Here is an 18,841-nt window from a genome sequence, read left to right as displayed (position 1 = left end):
CAGTGCCGGCCGGGCCGTACGCGCACGCTCTTCGGTGCAAGAAAAACACATTAATATGGAAGGGTTCAACGGTGGTCTCAGTGGCGCCTAGAACCGTAGTCTCTCTTTCGCTTAAAGACAAACTTTTATAAAATACTGTATGCATAATCTTCTTTCGCTCGTGGCAGTGTAGGTTTATAAATGCTAAACGCGAGCTCTTTTGTGCTGCACATTTTATGGCAAGAATTGTTCTTGCCGAAAAATAACACTTACCTGTACAACAGATCGTCGTCCTCGCCACCCCATCCCCAATACACATTTGAAAATCCGTTGACAAGCAGCATTTGTTCTTTGTTCACTGCACTGACACCACCGAACATTTCATCATATGGTACCCTGAAACGACGCAAATTGTTAGTACATTTGGCACTTGTTTGTTCTGTTTTAGTTTTCATGAGAACTAACAACCGTGGAAGTGACTCTTTGTAAATACGACTAATTTTACTGTTTCCCGCAATGTGTAAACCTATGTATCTGTGCGTTAGTTTTTGGTACACTACATAGACTGCCCAAATTGGAATTTGTGACATGAAACAGCGCACACTAGTTCAAAGCAAGCAGTTCTATGTTTCAATCTTTACGTAGCTGGACTCTGTCGTTTTAGCGTCAAGTACATCAAAAAACAAGTGCGTGCGATTGCTGCGGGCATACGTGCTGAAATGAGAACTCTTATTGTTCAAACTTCAAAAAGAAACTTTTCCCCGACGTTGTTCTCAATCAATATCTAGATCTCGAAAACACCTGTTTTCGGACTTCGCCGACGCGCCTGGAGTATAGCGAGATCAGTTCTGTGCAGTTAACAACATTGGAAAGTCCACATATACACTATCATTATCACCACCATGCTTGTGTCTACTGGACGACCAGGGCCTGCTCAGATATTTTCTCTCAGATCTTTAATGTTGGTCTCCGATATTCTTTCTTACAAACTTTCGCAGTTTGTCTCCATCAAATTGGGTGTCTTCAACGACTCCGTTTACCAACCCATCGAAGGCGTTCCGCTAAATAAATTGTTCGCCTCTTTCCCCGCATACGCATTGCCTGACAAGGGCAAATTCGTTTCCTTCACTTCATTTAAACTCAGAAATCTTCACATCTAATCATAGCGCGATAGAGGAAACACCTCCAGTTTCCCGCCAAAACGGGGTGCGGCGCGAAGCATATATGTGGAGTGTCACTCTGGCGTCGTGTACCGAGTTCCATCTCGGAGAGCACGTCTTACATAAGGCAGACTGCAGGTGTGCCAATATTAGGTTGTGAAAGCACGCGCTCTTCATAGACAAACGTCCGCAGTCGCCTTTGTCCTCACATTGCAACACATCCGGGTGTCACCCAGTGTTTGAGGAAACTGATGTTGCTACTAAGCACCCGAACCCGTTACATGGAGAGATAGTTGAAACCTATCGTAATAATATGAGGCGAGAAACGTTTGTAAGCCACACTTCGATCCCGCTAACTGATAAAGTTTCATTTCGTAAACAACAACAGACAAATAGTGTTTCTGTTATGCAACTCTTCCACTTGTGGCGTTGCTTGCCTTTAGTATAAATGCGTGTGGAAGGTGTATAATAAATTAGGTAGAGATTCAGCACTCCTCCTCTTGCTATTCTCCTGTTTGTTTCTTCTGTCGCGCTGTAATTAGATATTAAGACCTATCAACTCGCCCAACTTGTAAATGTCCTATATTCCAAAACTTCCACCCGTGTTTCCTCCGTTAGCTGCACCGTCCGCTTTTGCACTGCTGAGTACAAGATATTCGCACAGTGGTGTCGTCTATAATACCCACCTGTTAATCGACCAGATTTAGGGGAAACCACCAAGGGAAAGTAACTTTCTTCGAACGAAAATCTTGACCTCGACAAGGACGAGTTTTTTTCACCTGTGAAGTTTACGAGAAAACTGCATTGCTTCCATTGCTTTCAATTTGAGGTGGATGTGAAATTTTATTTGCAGAACACAGAAATGCGTTTTCAGTAGTTTGATTCCACCACAGTCCAGCCAGGTGGGAGATGAGCAACTGTTTTTTTTTTTCAAAGTAAGCAACTGATTGAATATTTACGTGGTGAAGCCGCCAGAAATATGGGATTTAACGTCTGACTTGAGGCAGCTCAGTATATGCCCTACAAAATCAGTTTCAGCGTGGCAGCTTGAGGCAGGACGCAAGGGATACCCACTTACAATTGTCCCGTCAGGAAGCATAGTGCTACGAGTTGAAAAAAGTATAGCTTTAGTAAGATTAATCATCGTTTATTATCAAGGAGTTCGTACAGAAGAAAATGGGGTCGCAAAAGCCTACAGGTGGGCTTGTGCGGCGTCGCCCGGCCGCAACGGCCTTCACTTCTGCAAAAAAGACTCTTTGACAGTGGTAACTGAATGGGAAGGTAAAAAAAAGGCAAATCAAAGAAAAGAGAAAAGATAAAAAGAAAAAAAAGAGAAAGGAAAAAAAGAGAGAAGACAGAAAATTAAAGCTAGGAAAGAAAAAAGGAAAGCATACAACAACCGACAAATCGAAGAGACAAAGACAAACATACAAACAGAGATACAATAAATCAACATGGGTTTCAGCTACATGGATGGCATTTTCCTCATCACAAGAAAACAATTAGAGAACAAAGAAATAGCTAACAATCATCACGTACACATGCATACTTCAGCATATTTCCATTTCCAGCGTAGCAGCACGCAAGCGTTTCCGTGTTGTTGAAGAGAACAATTCGTCAGGCAATTCGTTGAAGATAGTTGGAACATAATATGGCCGCGCAGCCATTCCGTAATGCGTACGGACCCTTGGCGTCATATATCCCCATATAATGGGACCCATTTTGCGTCTCCAAACTTATAGCCTCACCTGAAAGCTAAGGCACTTAATATGACGTGCGCCATACACAAGAACAGAACAGCCAAAGCACCACTGGTGACAGAGATATAATTGAAAAGGCAGGGCATAGGTAATTCAATAGCAAAGTCTTCAAATCCTAGAAGAATCTGGGGTGCTATTCCAGATGGCCCGAGATTGATCGAAACTCGGGAAACACCAGCTCTAGCGATGCCAACGTAACGTAATCATAATATTTCGAGGGGGAGTTCAAGAGCTCTAAAAAAGCTATTCATGCTATTTGCTGATTATGGGGTGACTTAACCGATAAAGGGCAGAACGTTCCAAGGAGGCTCGACTAGGGCGTCGTGCATTTCTGACGGCTTTCTCTCGTTCCACTGCTGCACTGGTGGCTACTGGGGGCAAGCGAATCCAACTAGATTATTTGATAACGCTTTCATTTCATTTATCTGTATTTCACTGCAAAATTCATTTACTTTTTATTTTCATTTTCGGCGTTCTTATGAGCGTTTTGTTTGAAATTTGCCGCCCTAAGCAGCAGTTTCAGCCAATTTCTGCCGTCGGTGGCAGACTATGCAATCACGTGACTAAGGCCGACTGCCAAAAAACACAAAGCCAGTGCTGGGAACGCGCCACATTCAAAGTACTTGCTGCTCGGTGCAATAGAATCCCTCCGTCCGCTTTGAGATACAAAATTTCCTAGGGGCGCTTAAGTCTGCTTATCTGATTTGAAGGCGAAAGCTTGGCGATAATTAATAACTGATACATTGTACTTCGGTTACTTAATAACCACTCATAATTGTACTTGGGGTAATTCTTATTTCATACATTGCAATAGCATATTTTTTCTCGCTTTCATTTCTGTGTCTTTCTGCATAAATTTTGACATTACTTCGGCCGGCTTCTATTCTGCTATACCGTGTTTGCGTCAGTGTCTTCACATTCATTTGACAGTGAATCGGTCAGCAAAGAACTGGCACAAACCACAGCCTCCCTATAATCGAAGTTCTATCACGACCGATGTGCACATGTCCTTCTCAGTGCCAGCCCGTTCACGTGTGACGCATTAACTTACAACTTTTGCTTTTCCAATTCACAGTTCTGTAAATTTTCAAAAACCGAGCCCATTCGCTCTTCAGAGCTCTCTCTTGAAGGCGATTCACTCAAGTGGGCATGTGATAGCAAGAAAAGAATAGCAACAACTACACCTTTTCAAATTTGTTTCTTTTATTTTACTTTGCCCTTCCCAGCTCTTCTTCGACTAAGCTCTTTACATTCGCTTGTTTTTATATGGACCCGATACCTTCGCCCTTCTTTTGGCGGCAAGCTGTTTCCGTCTCAATTCTTTCCTTCACGAGCTTTCCATGCTCCGCTTCCTGACAGCGACAAAGACGCTGACCAGAATTATCGCCTCCAATAATGAATACATGCCATTGATTACATCGCACGAATGGTTCGATAGGACGCCTCAATAGAAACCGTCTGCCACGTTGACGATCAATGCAGCGAAGCAGGGAGAGCGATCCTGAATGAAGCAGACGACAAATGCGAGAATCCCTAAGCTGACGTCACGGAGGCGCGCTTCGCAGTGCCGCCTGTGTTCGCGCTCACCGCCAATACCTCTCCCGAGTTTTGTCCGAGTTCTCTTGTCAATCACACACACCCACTCCATTCGTTGGCGTGGCGTAGCGACCGAAGCCCCACCCACCTATGGCTGCCACGGCGTCCACTCTCCGGTGGGGTAGCGTCGCAACCACGAAGTCACTTGCATGTGATGCTCAGGTAACAAAGCTTAGCAGCAAACAATGAATGAACGAAATCCCCAAGTCACCGTCAGTCAAATGCTGCCACAGTAGTGGGAGGGGGGGGGGGTTCTGTCTGAGTTTGCTCTAATCCGAACAATACGTGCGGCCAATACTGCAAGATTTCCCATGGCAGCTATTCGTACACAGCAAACACACAATGGATGAAAGATGACGCACCTTCAACGTCTAAAACGCACCCGTAATATGTGGAAAAACGCTCATGACACAGTAAATTGGGGCGATGCCTCATACTACACCCGCCGTCCGCCAGTAAGCAAAGTCGGTCACGTTTGACAGTCGGGAGAATCGCGTTCCTTTCGCTACAGTGAACTGCTTCGCATATTTGGTTTGGGCTTGCGCTTAGCTGCACTGGAGCCGCCCTCAAACCAGTTAGCAAACACATTTCAGTGGAAGAACAGAACACCGAGAAAATCGGAGCCGCCCGGCCCCGCTTTTAGAGAGCGGAGCTTTAAAGGAAGGCTGGGGGCAGGCCATAGTTTCGAAAGGAATAGCTAGGTTATCTACTTCACGAAACGTAGGACATATTGCAACTCGATTCGAGATGGTGCTGCGCGCGGTTGTTCACACGAGCCGTGCTTTTTCAGCGTGAGCGGCCTCACAGGGACGCTGATAATGCGAAGCGTGCTCCGCGCGATTGCGCCGGCGTCGCCTGAGGTTTATCGGATGCTGTACTTTCACTACTTTGTTAACTCGAGCAGCTGCAAACTCTGGAGCGAGCTATCTCAGCCCTTCTGGAATAGCACCCCTGGTTACTGCCATCATGATAGGTATGTGATAATGCAACCGTGTGAGCATGGGGATAATCAACTCGTAAACATGAAGCCGTTAGACGGAACAAAAATACAACCTGAAGTAAGGTCTCACGCTCTAGACGCACCCTACAATTAAACCTGGGTGGTGTTGATGGGGACGGCGTACCCTTTTTTTCACCTGAGGACCAAAAATTCTTCAAACAAGTTATTTTACCCCACAGAATTTGTTGTTCGGAAATGATGGCTCTTGTGCAGCTAACTCAGAGTAGAGTGAGCCATGCGACTAAGCAACTTCAAGCTCTCTCTTGCCATATAGTTGAAAAAGCCGAAGCCAAAGCCCCATCAGAGGTACATCTTCTTTTTGAAGTACTAGCAGCTCCATTCTTTGGAAAAAGAGGGACACGTGTTAAAGAATGCTCAGTTGGCACAGACATCTGTCGGGATATTGTCAGCAATTTGTCCCGTCAGGAATATCGGCACCGCAGTGATGCAAATTGCGAGACTGGAAGCGCAAGACTTGCTTTCGCAAAAAAATAAATAAAATATCTTGCAATTATCCTTCATTTTGGTTGACTTGTAGCGTTGAACGCGCCGACGCAACGCAGCCGATGAGGCACTCCGTAGTGGAAGGCTCCGGATCAATTTTGGCCACCTGGTCATCTTTAACGTGCACCTAAATCACCTACACAAGGGCGTCTTTGCTTTTCGCCGCCATCATAAAAGTGGCCGCCGCGGCCCGGGATCAATCCCCGAACTCATGCTCAGCAGAGCAACGCTTTAGCCACTGAGCTACCGCGGCGGGTTTGGCGACTACCCTGGGCACTGATCTAGTACATTGAAAGAGTGTCGCGCCTTGTCAACGTTTTGTAATGTGTCATGTATGTGTGTCGCTTTTCCGTTATTAAACGAAAGTTGACAGTGAGCGTTGTGACCGTGTTTCCTTCTAACATCCTGTTCTTTCGTTCAAGCTGAAGTTTTTAGTCGATATAAACGAACTCTCGCAATCCGAAGCTGTTCTACAAACAAGACTGTTTTAAAGGCGGTAGTCTTTCTTGGGCTACTTAAACGCTAAAATTTTGGTCTGTTTGTATGTCTGTCGGTCCGTATTGACTCAGCCACCCGGCGAAGTTAAAGAGAAATTGCGCAACAGTCCTATATACCCGCATGCAAATCTAAGCGTCTAATTCTGGAACAAGATACAGCGCAGATACAAGGCAGAGAATCAATACCTTAGTAATATTTACCGTTTTAACTTATTAAAACATTCAAGGAAGCTTGGTTTTTGCGATACCAAATAAAATACTACAATAACTGCAGAAAACCGTCCCCTGATGTTGCCCGTGCTACCTGGCGGCATTTAGAAAATCAAACGACAACAGCAACGAAATGTTCAACGCACGTTCCCCTTGGAAAGCTCGTGGAGTAGGGAAACATGGTTCTGTAAACGTTGTAGTAGGGTGCTTCGATTCACGTGCGTCTCCGCCATGCAGCAGCGCTTGAATCGTGGCACCCAACTTGTAGCGATGGCACTCGGTAACTTCAAATTGACTTCAGCAAACCTGTAGCGTGTTATTCTGGGAGGAAGGATACGAGGGGGAGGAGCAGCATGAGATGTGAGCGCGAAAGAGAAGAGAGACATTTACATGGCAGGGGCGCCAGTCGACGATCGTCTTTCGTCAACAATTGCAACGAAAGTAGCTGATACACGGCGAATTTTTTTTATTTGATTGTGCAGGGCATCGTACATCTCATCTAAAATGCAGCCGCGAGTTCCCATACAAAAAGGGGAGGTAAATCTCTAAGCACAAGAGTAAAACAATACGTTCAGGACGTTTCCTCTTCCTCAACGTTTTCAAAGTGCTATGGTTGGCATGGCTGGGAATTCGTACTCGAAGTTGCAACAAACAGTCCTTCTGTTTGCATTCTGCTTTGTAGATGATGACCTGCCCATGCTGAGTGAATGCGCGCCGGATTTGTTACTGTTTGCGTGGTTTTTAATTCCTTCCGACACCACTGCACGGGCTTGTGCACCATTTGAACCACATATATGCGCTGTTCACGCGTTTGCTCGGACAACCGTCGTTATGTAGTCGTTTTCTCGGTGGATGTGCCCCCTGTCTGCCTGTTCCCATTCGGGATAAAGTGCACACAGAATGTGGGCTTGACGGTGCAATTAAAAATATAAAGCCGTTCCACTCAATGTGAAACCTGTCGGAAGTGCAGAGCGGTGATTCGCCTTAATAAGCTGAAGCGCCGTTATCCGCTAATTGCTGCCACCCACAGCATTTCAAATTCCCGGAATTCGTAGTGCTCGCGGGCCCCCTACCTGAAACTGCGCCAGCGGGAGCTCTCTTCTCTTTGTGCTTTTCTCCCCGCACGTGCCGGCGTTGCACTGCCATATTTTGCGGTTACAAAAATCAACCGAACCGGCGTACTTAACTGAAGGAACGCGGGCGCTGCCGGTTAATTACGTATATTTTTTCTCAAATGTACCTATAGTTTTCTTGCGCTACACAATAGAAAGATGTATGACAAACGCCAGCGTTTCACGAGTTTCGAACGCTTATGACTATATAAACCGCTTGGTTTTCAAAGCCTCTGGAGTAAGGCGCGGACAACAGCGTTACCCGGGACGGCGCCTTGGTGCTCTATATACTTTGGTCGAGCGAGTGAGCTATGGCGACAATGCGAGCGCCTAAAGTGCTCTGCACTTAATAAGAGATTTTTATCGTGTAATCGTTACTGGGCTCGATAGGCGAAAGCGTGCACCCTGCTATCGTCCACCTAAACCTAACCACAGAATTATATTGTTCTGAAAAACGCGTACACAGCAATGAACGTTTTGTATGGCGTTCCATGGCGTTATTTTGTATGGCGTTTCATAGCACCTGCAACACAAAGGCAGGTTGCACAAGGATCGCCAGAAATAAGGCGACAACGCCGAAGCCGTTGAAGAGATTCCCATCGAATATTGCTCTCTTCAGTGGAAAACAACGTTCTTTCTCCGTAAGAATAACAGCACTTGCAGGGTGAGAATGGCCCTCTTGGCGTTGTTTTTCACACATTCTAGTCTTCAGCGAGAAATTTTCAACTTGCATAAACAAGCTTCTCATAAATAAAATCTTATCCACGCAAACCTAAACAACGTCTCGTTTCTCTCTTTTGCAATCAAAGCCAAAGTTGATGCAGTTTTTCAATGCTTATATGCGTGGAAATGCTCTAAAATAGATACTTGTCGTCCATGAGGCAGCTGCGGTAGCACTGTGGTTTTCTTGTGTACATGGAAGTTTCCATAGCTAACAAGAGGGTCCAGTTAGAACGTTAAATCCTCGGTGCTGGCCGGCACTATTCGTATTCATAGGTACAATTGCTACTGGTTGGTATGAAGGCTGCATTTTACGGCCTAATCTACAAGGTACACTGCAGCGAAGCGAAGCTGCCTAGATTGGAGTTAAATTTAACACCACATAGCGTAGGACGCTGTCCATACTAGGGTGTCGAACCTGAACCGAACCGAACCGAAAACCGGAACTGAACCGGTATTTCTGCCGGAACAGAACCTGAACCCAAACCGTTATTTTTTTATCACACTGAACCGAACCGGAACTGAACCGAAAAAAGAAATAACGGTTACCGGTTCATGCCGAAACAGTTCGACCCTCTGTTGTTGATATTGCACAGTCAATGCAATTCAGGCCTTTTTTCTTTCACGTAGCATCAAATTCGTACCCGCTCGCGCACTTTCCCCTCCACACAATTGAACATTATCAAGCTTTATGTAACAACTGGGGAACTGCATGAGCCCCAATCTAGCAATAGTGTGTTGCTGCTGGAAGCGCGAGCGTAGTGCAAGCTGACCAAACAAAATGTTTTTCTGTCCAGCTTGCAGGGGATATAAAACGACTTTGATCTTCCCTAGCTTCAACTTTATTGGAGCAGTGAGGCTGCAGGAGTGTTCCTCTGCGGAACAGCGAAAGCCCACACCCGATGTGTGCAAACATTCTGCATTTCATAACTTGTTTAAAGGTCCGACACCTGCAAATTGTTTACTTGAGAAGTGTGACCGCAGATGCTGCTCAGTTGCTAAGCCGTTTGCTGCTGACCACAAGTGGCCGAGATCTCCCTTCCCACGACGGTTGTTCTGAAGTAAATGGAAATCGAGAACGTCTGGGTATCGAGATTTTGATCCACGTTTAATATCACCAGCTGGTTAAAATTACTCTGCCGGGCTGCAATATAAGCGGCGCCTAGGAGTAGAGATATAGCATGAGGCATCGAAGCTGCCAGTTTTTTTTTAAATTGTGGTTACATGTAAAACATCAGAAAAGAAAAGCCGAATCGCGTTGTTTTAAAACATTAAGCAAAAAGGAAGTAAAACCGAATAAGTAAAAAAAAAGCTCTAAAACGTGGATATTGCTCCATACTTTTTTTTGCCCTTCCTTTCACAACCAAACGTGTCACCAGTACGAAGGAAGTGTGCTGTGTTCAGTTTTTGAGAAAAATACAGTGGACCAGTTCTGTTTTTTACAGGTAGAAATAACAGCAGATACGTCAGGGATTGCTGTTCAGGTGCGCACTTAATCCCTTGGCTACGGCGTTGCGCTGCTGATCACGGGGTCGGGGGTTCGAATCCAGGCCGCGGCAGCCGCTTTTCTGATGGAGGTGAAACGCAAAAAATCCCGTGTGTACGAGATTTCGGCGCACGTTAAAGATCCCCAGGTGGTCAAAATTAATCCGAAGCCCTCCACTACGGTGCGCCTCATCGCCTGCTTTGCGTGGGCGCGTTAAAACCTACAATTAATAATTCCCTTGGCAAAAAACGGCAGCCGTCGACCTTGTCTTGAAAGCAGAAACATAATAAAGCAGATGACACGTACAGAAAGGCAGGCTGGTACCTCACACGGCCCCATTCGCACTGCGATCATCTTTTCTGCTTTTTCTGCAGTTTTGCCTCTTTCAGATCTGCTTTTTCCTAAGGTGCACTTGTACTAACTGCCGAACTACCTACATTACTTCTACTGCTCCTCGTTCCGGAGACGAGTACTGCTGTGGACGAATTTGAGCGCGTCTACCCAAACAAGTCCTTTCTCTACCCAAACAAGTCTTATCTGAAGCTGCGTGCGTCAAATTTCCCTTTCATTTTGTAACAGCATAATCGTCTATAAGATTCAGCAATGTAGCACACGGAACGATGGCCGGGGGTCAGGCGGTACAATGACATACTGATTGTAATGCACAGACCCGGTATAGCTATCGCAAAAGGAATTGCAGTGGTCAGAGCAATAATGCCGTGACTGAGCCTAAAAAAATTACTTTTAGCAAACGTGTGGCTAACACATTCGATAATGTGACAGCTAACAAATTATTCAGGGTGATCAAATATTCAAATTTATTGGTAGTATTTATGTGCCTGTTGTAGGATTGTTCTGTTTTGTTTCAAATATAAAAAAATTGCACCATTGGTATTAAGCGCTGGTATTTGAACTCGCCATTACTCAGGTCTAAATGAAAGGCTTCAAGGTTAGCGTGATTAGCGATTCCATAGCGACGATTGCAGTTTTTTTTAAATGAAAGGGCAGAAAATATGTCCCGCCGTCATATTTCTTGGTTGTGGCTTTATGATTAGTCGCTAGGATAACATAAAATCTGGGCGAGAAAGTAGGTGGTAAATTGTCGCCACTTCATCTGTTTTTCTAATATCTCATAAGTGTTTAAAGTTTGCTGTGAAATTGCGGCACTGCCCTTGGGGAACAGCAGCATTTTAAGTTTTGTTTCTATTTTGATTTGAATGTCGTTTTAAACTGTATTTGTTTTTTTTTCTGATTTCGGTGATAATTCAACTCATCTAACCGGTTCATGAACCGCTAAGCTTCCGAACCATTTCGCAAACAGGTTCAGAACGTGAATTTGTCGATCCGGAATGAACCGGAACGAAATGCTTTTGCCAGAACCAGAAGCGTAACCCAACCGGTATTTTTTTCGGTTCGACACACTGGTCCATACACAGCAACATTTCCGCGCGCTGGCTGCGATTGCCGAGGCTGCCAGCGACAGGTCGCGATCTATAAGGCCGGTCGGGCATCGTTTTGCCTCCACTGCATTAGGGCCTCAAAGAACTTGGGCATTAAAACCTCGAAGATCAGAAGCTTCGAGATTAGGCATGGGATGTGGTAGCTTTTTTTGTCCATGGACCTAAAAAACCAGCGTTTGGCGAAAGCTGCTAGCTCCTTCATCTGGTAGTATTTTAATGTCCCGGAGCTTCAGTGGGGGGGAAAGAGATCGCTAAAGAATTTGTTTCTTTCGCCGATGTTAGCACTCAGTCAATGGGCCGGACAGCCTCGGGTTTTCTAAGTCTCGGAGGTCTAAACCGGTAGCGTTAAACTCCCCTCATATTATTATGCTACACACGAGATATGGCAATAAATTCTCCTATACACTGCATACTAGTCGCTATATATTGTTGAAAGGGCAAATAGGATGGCTTCGGTGAAAAAACCCAAATGAGTTTAAATTTTAAAATTTGCAACTATTTTGGCGTAAGGGAGTTCCAAACCCTCTGTTTAATTGAAGACTGCAGATACGGCGGGCGCCTCACTATATCATAACACAAAAGGTAATAAACGCATGCACCAGAAGGTAGTGGGTACAAATAAAGAAATAAACGGTTAACCTTGACATGTTTTTGTCCACCCCTTGAAAAGCGTGTGAACACTGGCAACGCTCTGCCCTTTCAAACGCGATGCTACGATAAATGTAATTCGCAAAACGGAAGAAGACTTACCCTGAGCGGTCATTTATCCAAACAGACATATGTCGTGGGTTTTCAGGACAAGTGTACACATTCCGGTCGTCGGTTGGCACTAGGTCGACGTCGTGAAATACAAAGCACTGATAATCATAGAGCGCCAGAGACTCTAACACCCCCGCGTTGAGAAGCTTAGCTCTGTTAAACTTCTCGCTGTCGACCTGTAAAAGCGATGTTTTCACGTCAAAATCAATCACAGCTTATCACGTTTTCTGAGCACGTCACATAATAGTACTTGCTGCTATCGTTTCTGGTGTGTTGTGTAATGTAGTTCTGTTCATGCCACCAGGTTGCGCACAATGCTAAGGTGGCCAATTTCCAGCATCATCATCAGAAACCGCAAGGCCGGTTATAAATACCATGTAACAAAAATAAAGGTCTCTTTTCTGTGGGTACGAGGTAGCGTCTGCGTCTCTCTGCCACGTATGGTGACTCGGTGGGCGGCGGATACAACATAATGTCGACGAGGTAACCCTTTTCGGATGCGGGCGGAACGCCACGTCACAACTCTAGTACGGCATACTGCAATCTTCTTCAATGGCACTGACGCCGCCGCCGCTGTTTCTACCGACACCGGGAAAGCCCACCATACCGTGGACGCAATGGTGTCGGATGTTCGAGAACTACCTCGTAGCGTCGGCAAGAGACGCGTACCTGCCAGCACGCCGCAAGGCGCTCCTTGTACATTGCCTGGGGGTCTAGGGTCAACGAATCAACTACACGCTACCAGAGAAGCAACCTATGGAGGACGAAGACGAATTCAAGACTGCTCTACAGACGCTCGAGGCCTACTACGCAGCAAGTACTAACGTTGTCATCGAACGCCAGCGGTTTGGTCAACGCGTTCAGTTGCCCGGTGAGACCGCGGACATGTTCGTTTCTTCGCTGCGAGAACTTTCACTTTCCTGCTCCTTTAATGACAGGGCCGACGAGTTCATACGCGACCAACTCGTCAAGAAGACGAGCAACACCGTACTTCAGGAGCGGCTACTTTTGGAAGGTTCCTCATTGACGTTGGACAGGGCCCTCACAATTGCTCGAAGTATCGAAGAAGCTGCAAAATATTCCAAGGAGTTGTCATCAGGTAGCCCTGCAGGGTACGTGCAAAAAGTGGATAAGCGTTTGCCGCCAGGGCCAGCCGAACGTTCCTCGTAGGAACAAAATAGTAGGACTTGTTTTCGCTGCGGCTCTGCGAAACACTTAGCCAATTCTAGTATTTGCAAAGCAAGGAACAACACCTGCAACAACTGTCGCAAGGTAGGCCAATTCGAGAGAGTCTATCGTAGCGAGAAACGTAGCAAGGAGTCCGTCACGGTTCAAGAAGTCCGGCACCGCGATACAACAGATCTCTGCGTACTGGAACTTAACGGGGAACAGAGCACCGGAGTTCGCATACAAGTACAGGTTCAAGAAACTCTGGTTGATTTCCTCGTGGACACGGGTTCTGCCGTTTCAATTCTTGCTGCTGACAGGTACAGCAAACTGAGGCCTCCACCACCACTCCAGCCAACATCGGCGACGTTGCTCGATTTTTCACGAAGAAAAATCAACATTCAAGGATGCTTTGCCACTGCAGTCCAGTATCGAAACCAGCATGCTCAACTCCTTTTCTACGTGGTACCACCGGGGAAAAACCTCCTGGACATCGACGCCATCAACACACTGCAACTACAGATAAATGGTACGTCACTGAGCTGCTTCCACAATTCTTGTAAACCGGAAGGGCTCTCTAATGATCTGCTATCCCAGTTCTCTGACCTGTTTGACGGGAATTTAGGTCTTGCAAAGGGCTTCGTGCATAAAGTCAAGATACGCAAGGATGTCGCTAAATTACGACACTTGCCGCTTGCGGTGAACGAATCTGTGGAAGCTGAACTGAATCGGCTAGAACAGGCAGATGTGATTAAGAAAATTGACAGTTCCCCTTGGGTCTCCCCAATAGTTGTAACGAAGAAAAAGAACGGGAAAATTAGGATATGTGTAGACCTGCGGGAACCTAACAAAGCAATCATTGTGGACTCCTTTCCACTGCCCCACACTGAAGAGTTGCTACAGAAGCTGCATGGTGCAAAGTTCTTTTCAAGGCTGGATTTGGCCTCGGCCTATGATCAATTGACTCTTAGCCCAGACAGAAATGACCTGACTGCTTTTATCACAGAGCATGGGCTGTACAGGTACAAGCGTGTCTGTTTTGGACTAGCTTCGGTACCAGCTGCCTTTCAGAGAATGGTGTCTACAATCTTACAAGGCTGCAGAAATACTGCTACATTGACGATATTGTTGTGTTTGGGTGCACAAAAAAAGAGCACTACGCCTGGCTTCGGCAGATTTTAAAGTGCATTGCCCATGCTGGGCTAAAACTGAATGAAAAGTGCATTTTTGGAGTGAAGAAGCTTGATATTTTGGGTCACAGAGTGACCGAAGAAGGGGTTCGCCCAAATGTGAGCAATTTAGAGGCCATCCAGACAGTTGCAGTCCCCACGAATGTAGCAACATTGCGCTCTTTCCTTGGCGTGGTTGGGTATTATGCAAAATTCATACCGCACTATGCTGAACTCGTTGAGCCTCTATGACAGCTCCTACGGAAAAATTAGGATTCACTTGGACGCCGGAAAGGCAAGCCTTTTTTGACCAGCTGAAGCTCCTCTTGCCAAGTAACCGCTTACAGCTTTTTGACCCTGCTCTGGAAATAGTGGTTACAACAGATGCTTCTGGCATTGGCATAGGAGCTGTACTCCAGCAACAGCAGGGTGATGACTTGCATACCATCGCTTTTGCATCAAGGCGCCTAACTCCGGCTGAAGCCAAGTACTCTGTAGGCGAACTGGAAGCACTAGCCTGCATGCGGGCATGTGAGCACTGGAAAAGGTATCTTTGCGGCAGGCACTTCACGTTACGTACAGACCATCAGGCACTGGTGACGCTGCTCGGTGCAAATGGTGTGGGCCGTCAACCTTTTAGGATTGCCAGATGGCATGCCAGACTGCTGGCATACAACTATACAATAGAATACAAGAAGGGCACTCAAAACACTGTCGCAGATGCCCTTTCCTGGTTACCGCAGCAGAAGTATGGAGCGCGTTTGGAGCCGGAAGATGCAGTTTGTTTTGTTTCATGTTTAACTCACGAGGAATTCGTAACTGCAACTGCGGAGGATTCTGTACATTGCCAAGTGATGCATTGGACAACGTCCACGTGGCCATCAGCCAAGACGCTGTCCCCAGAAACAATGCCTTTCTACAGGGTTCGGGACGAACTGTTAGTGATGAATGACCTGCTGCTCCGAGGGGACCAGTTCGTGGTACTTTCTTCGTTGGTGAGCAGCCTTCTGGATATCGCCCATGAATCACACCCAGGCATCACGCGTACAAAGCAACGACTCCAAGAAAAATACTGGTGGCCTGGCATGAACAATCGCGTCGAACAGCTGATCAAGTCTTGTGCCGTTTGTCAGTCTGTTGACAAATCAGCAAAGTCAGTTGTGCCGCTAATGCAGCCGGTACCATTTCCTTCAGCACCATGGGAGAAGATAGGCATCGACATCGTTGGTCTTTTCGCAAGCGCTCCTCAGGACTGTCGTTTTGCCATTACTTTATTGACTACTTCAGCAAGTGGCCAGAAGTAGGGTTCACCTCCAATGTCACTTCAGCGACGACCATGTCCTTTTTGCGGAGTATAATTACCCGTGAAGGCTATCCGAAGGAGATAGTGAGTGACCATGGGCCACACTTTACATCCGTCGAGTTTGAAGAATTCTTGCGCAATAGAAGTATCCACCACACATTCTCGGCAGTCTATCATCCAAAGTCAAATGGACAAGTGGAACGGTTTATTCGTGTGTTAAAGGACTACGTTTAGATGTGCCTGGAGGAACACCGCCCTCTAAAGGAGGCTGTTACAGAGTACATTGGGATCTCCCGCTGCATTCCGCATGCAACTACGGGTCAGAAACCTGCTGTTCTCCTACACGGCTGTCACCCAAGGACCAGACTCGATCTCGCTGCAGGACCGACTGGAACTGTTCCTGAGGTAGGAAGCGTGGAGGTTCAAACCGTCAAGCAAAGGGTAACTCGGATACAGCTTGCAAGCAAGCACTATACGGATCGACGTCGTGCAGCCAAACATTTGTCATTGAGCGCAGGACAAGAAATACGGATTAAGCTACCGGGACATGTGCCAAAGGGTTCCCCATCATATTCACGTCCTTTCACCGTGGTTCGCCGCCAACATGAGGACACGTATGAGCTGAGCGACGGTCGCGTTTGGAATAGTGAGCGGCTCATTCCATACACTGCAGCCTGGAATCCTGCGAGAGAGGCAACCTGCGTTTCCACTGGGGCTCCCGGCTCCACCGCAGCACAGCCCCAGAGTGCCCAGATCTTCCAGCCACTTACTACTCCGGCCAGCACCGACAAAACTGCATTTCCAATTTAAACTGTAAGTACTGGTGTGCCGAGTGTTGATGTCACGGACATACGTGTACCAAGGAACGTGTCCGGAGGGACTGAGACAAGTGCTGAAAGTGAGGCTCCACGGCGATCCACCAGAGATCGATGCAAGCCTGCGTGGCTGGTTGAATATGACTTATGAGATAATGGAGTGACTGTGCGTGCCCCTTTTTGGGAGGAGGGTTGTTGTGTTGTGTAATGTAGTTCTGTTCACGCCCCCAGGTTGTGCACAATGCTAAGGTGGCCAATTTCCAGCATCATCATCAGTAACCGCAAGCCCGGTTATAAATAGCATGTAACAAGAATAAAGGTCTCTTTTCCGTGGGTACGAGGTAGCGTCTGCGTCTCTCTGCCACGTATGGTGACTCGGTGGGCGGCGGATACAACAGTTTCCTGTCAATTTCGCCATAAAAACTGCCAGGACGACTAGCATTTTCTGCGATTCAGTGATCCCGAAGACATAAGTATCCGCTCTTTAAACCCGCCTTTTTTTCCCACTGTATCTTTAATTTTGCAACAAGTATTCCCATTTTTGCTGCCGGAGTGGCTGCGTACCTGCTTGCGCAATATCAGTAAGACAAAACCTGTAGCCGAAATGTGTTCCACTATTCTAGTGACCTATATTGCCGTATGTGCGCACATAAATTCCTCCATAGGCCTCAGAACTTTCCTCGAGCTTGCGCTTTCAATTCGAAGGCAGAGCGAATTAGGTACGTCTACTTATTTCTTTTATCCTCCGTTCTTGTTTTTCTGTCTTTAGTGCGACTCGGCATCGACGCCTGTTTGCATTGCCAAAAGACGAGGGCGATTCGCGGAAAGGTGTGCTCGCACGCTCCTAATTGTTGCTCTTTAAAATTCGCAATCTGAAATTATTTTAGTAACCTAACAGTGCTTATCTAAAAGATGTTTCGGAGTCTAGAGGAAGAAGGCCTAGATAAGTCCACAGTTAGTCAGCTTGTCAGTGCGCAGTGCCCGATATGCGGATACGTACTGGTTTCGGCTTCCCAATGTCACTGATATGAATCAGACACAAATTTACAATATATTGCTGTAATTTCATTCCTCTGTTTTCATGCTGTGCGCAAACCAATTTTGTGAGGCATCAACCATGCATTTAGTGCGCTGTCTGTGTGCCATGAGGCGGAGATGTCAATCTACTGAGGTGAAACTTCCTGTGTTTATGATTGCACCTGCACGAGTTTGTGATAACCAGCACCTTACGGGAGATTATCGTTATAAATTCACTGAGTCCTATTTTGAAGATATTAAAATGAGACTTCTGCGTTTCGTTTTATTCAACATCAATAAACGCCCTTTCCACCCAAAAAGCCAGCGTCGAGTGTGTACCACCAAAGCTGCGCCTAAAATGTCTTACAGGTCAAAGCAACTAAAGGAAATAAATCTAATTGAAGAGAATTTATCCCAACTTTTGTTTGTACTGAACCCGTCCCTATCGAATTAATGTCAAGCACGCACCCCCACCCCGGTTCAAGTCCACGGCAATACGTTTTTGAATGTGTAAGAACTTCGACTTAAATGTTCGTGTACAAACGATGCACACAACTCAGGGTTAAATACGTTTGACTTTACATGACACGTAGGTAGGCATTAAGATCCCAATTTGATGCGTTGATTCAGCATATCTATGCAAAACGAGATTCCACTGAGGTTAATGTTTTAGAGACAACGGTCGCTTTTGCAGAAAGCTGCTGGCCGTTTCGTCTATTCCCAATTAGCGGCGACAACAACACACCAAGCGACATTCTCACGTGCCTATAACAGCTAATAACTTGTGGACATTGGTAGCTGCCCTCACAGGTGAACAGGCAAACGCCTAACGGCAACACACAGATGATAAGGAAATGAGGTGCTGGGAAGCGCACCTTTGTACGCATTGAAAGCAGTGTTTTAAGTACCCCGCGCTCTCAATTCTCTTGACAAATGTTGCCAACCCTCCAAACATTTTACGTGACAGAAAAAGTCGTACCTACTCTGACTATGAGCTTTCTACATCGTTGACAACCGGAAACTTGGTCAGTGATACGCGGAGGAAGAGCACAACAAAAGGACCGAGGAGGCGACAAAGAAATCCGACATCCTGGACACATCCGCATGAAAACGGTGGAAGGAAGCAC

General features: G+C 46.3%; 1 protein-coding gene and 1 long non-coding RNA gene across 2 annotated transcripts in view; one reads left to right on the top strand and one right to left on the bottom strand.

Annotated features, from left to right (window-relative positions):
• LOC144165297 (beta-1,4-N-acetylgalactosaminyltransferase bre-4-like) overlaps nucleotides 1-18,841 on the bottom strand; it is a 72,238-nt gene that overhangs the window by 16,078 nt on the left and 37,319 nt on the right. Inside the window, exons 5-6 of the mRNA XM_077695415.1 lie at nucleotides 12,235-12,419; nucleotides 253-375 (exon numbers count right to left, since the gene is read on the bottom strand). Coding sequence (XP_077551541.1) covers nucleotides 253-375; nucleotides 12,235-12,419 — 308 coding nt within the window. The remainder of the gene's footprint in view (nucleotides 1-252; nucleotides 376-12,234; nucleotides 12,420-18,841) is intronic.
• LOC144165298 (uncharacterized) overlaps nucleotides 1-18,841 on the top strand; it is a 54,391-nt gene that overhangs the window by 12,405 nt on the left and 23,145 nt on the right. The window lies entirely within an intron of this gene.

This window comes from Haemaphysalis longicornis, unplaced genomic scaffold (genome assembly GCF_048455015.1).
Source record: "Haemaphysalis longicornis isolate Haplotype H1 unplaced genomic scaffold, Haemaphysalis longicornis Haplotype H1 scaffold_14, whole genome shotgun sequence".
Classification (NCBI taxonomy): Eukaryota; Metazoa; Arthropoda; class Arachnida; order Ixodida; family Ixodidae; genus Haemaphysalis; species Haemaphysalis longicornis.
The sequence above is the reverse complement of the archived record's forward strand: the minus strand, read 5'-3'. Positions and strand labels throughout refer to the sequence as shown.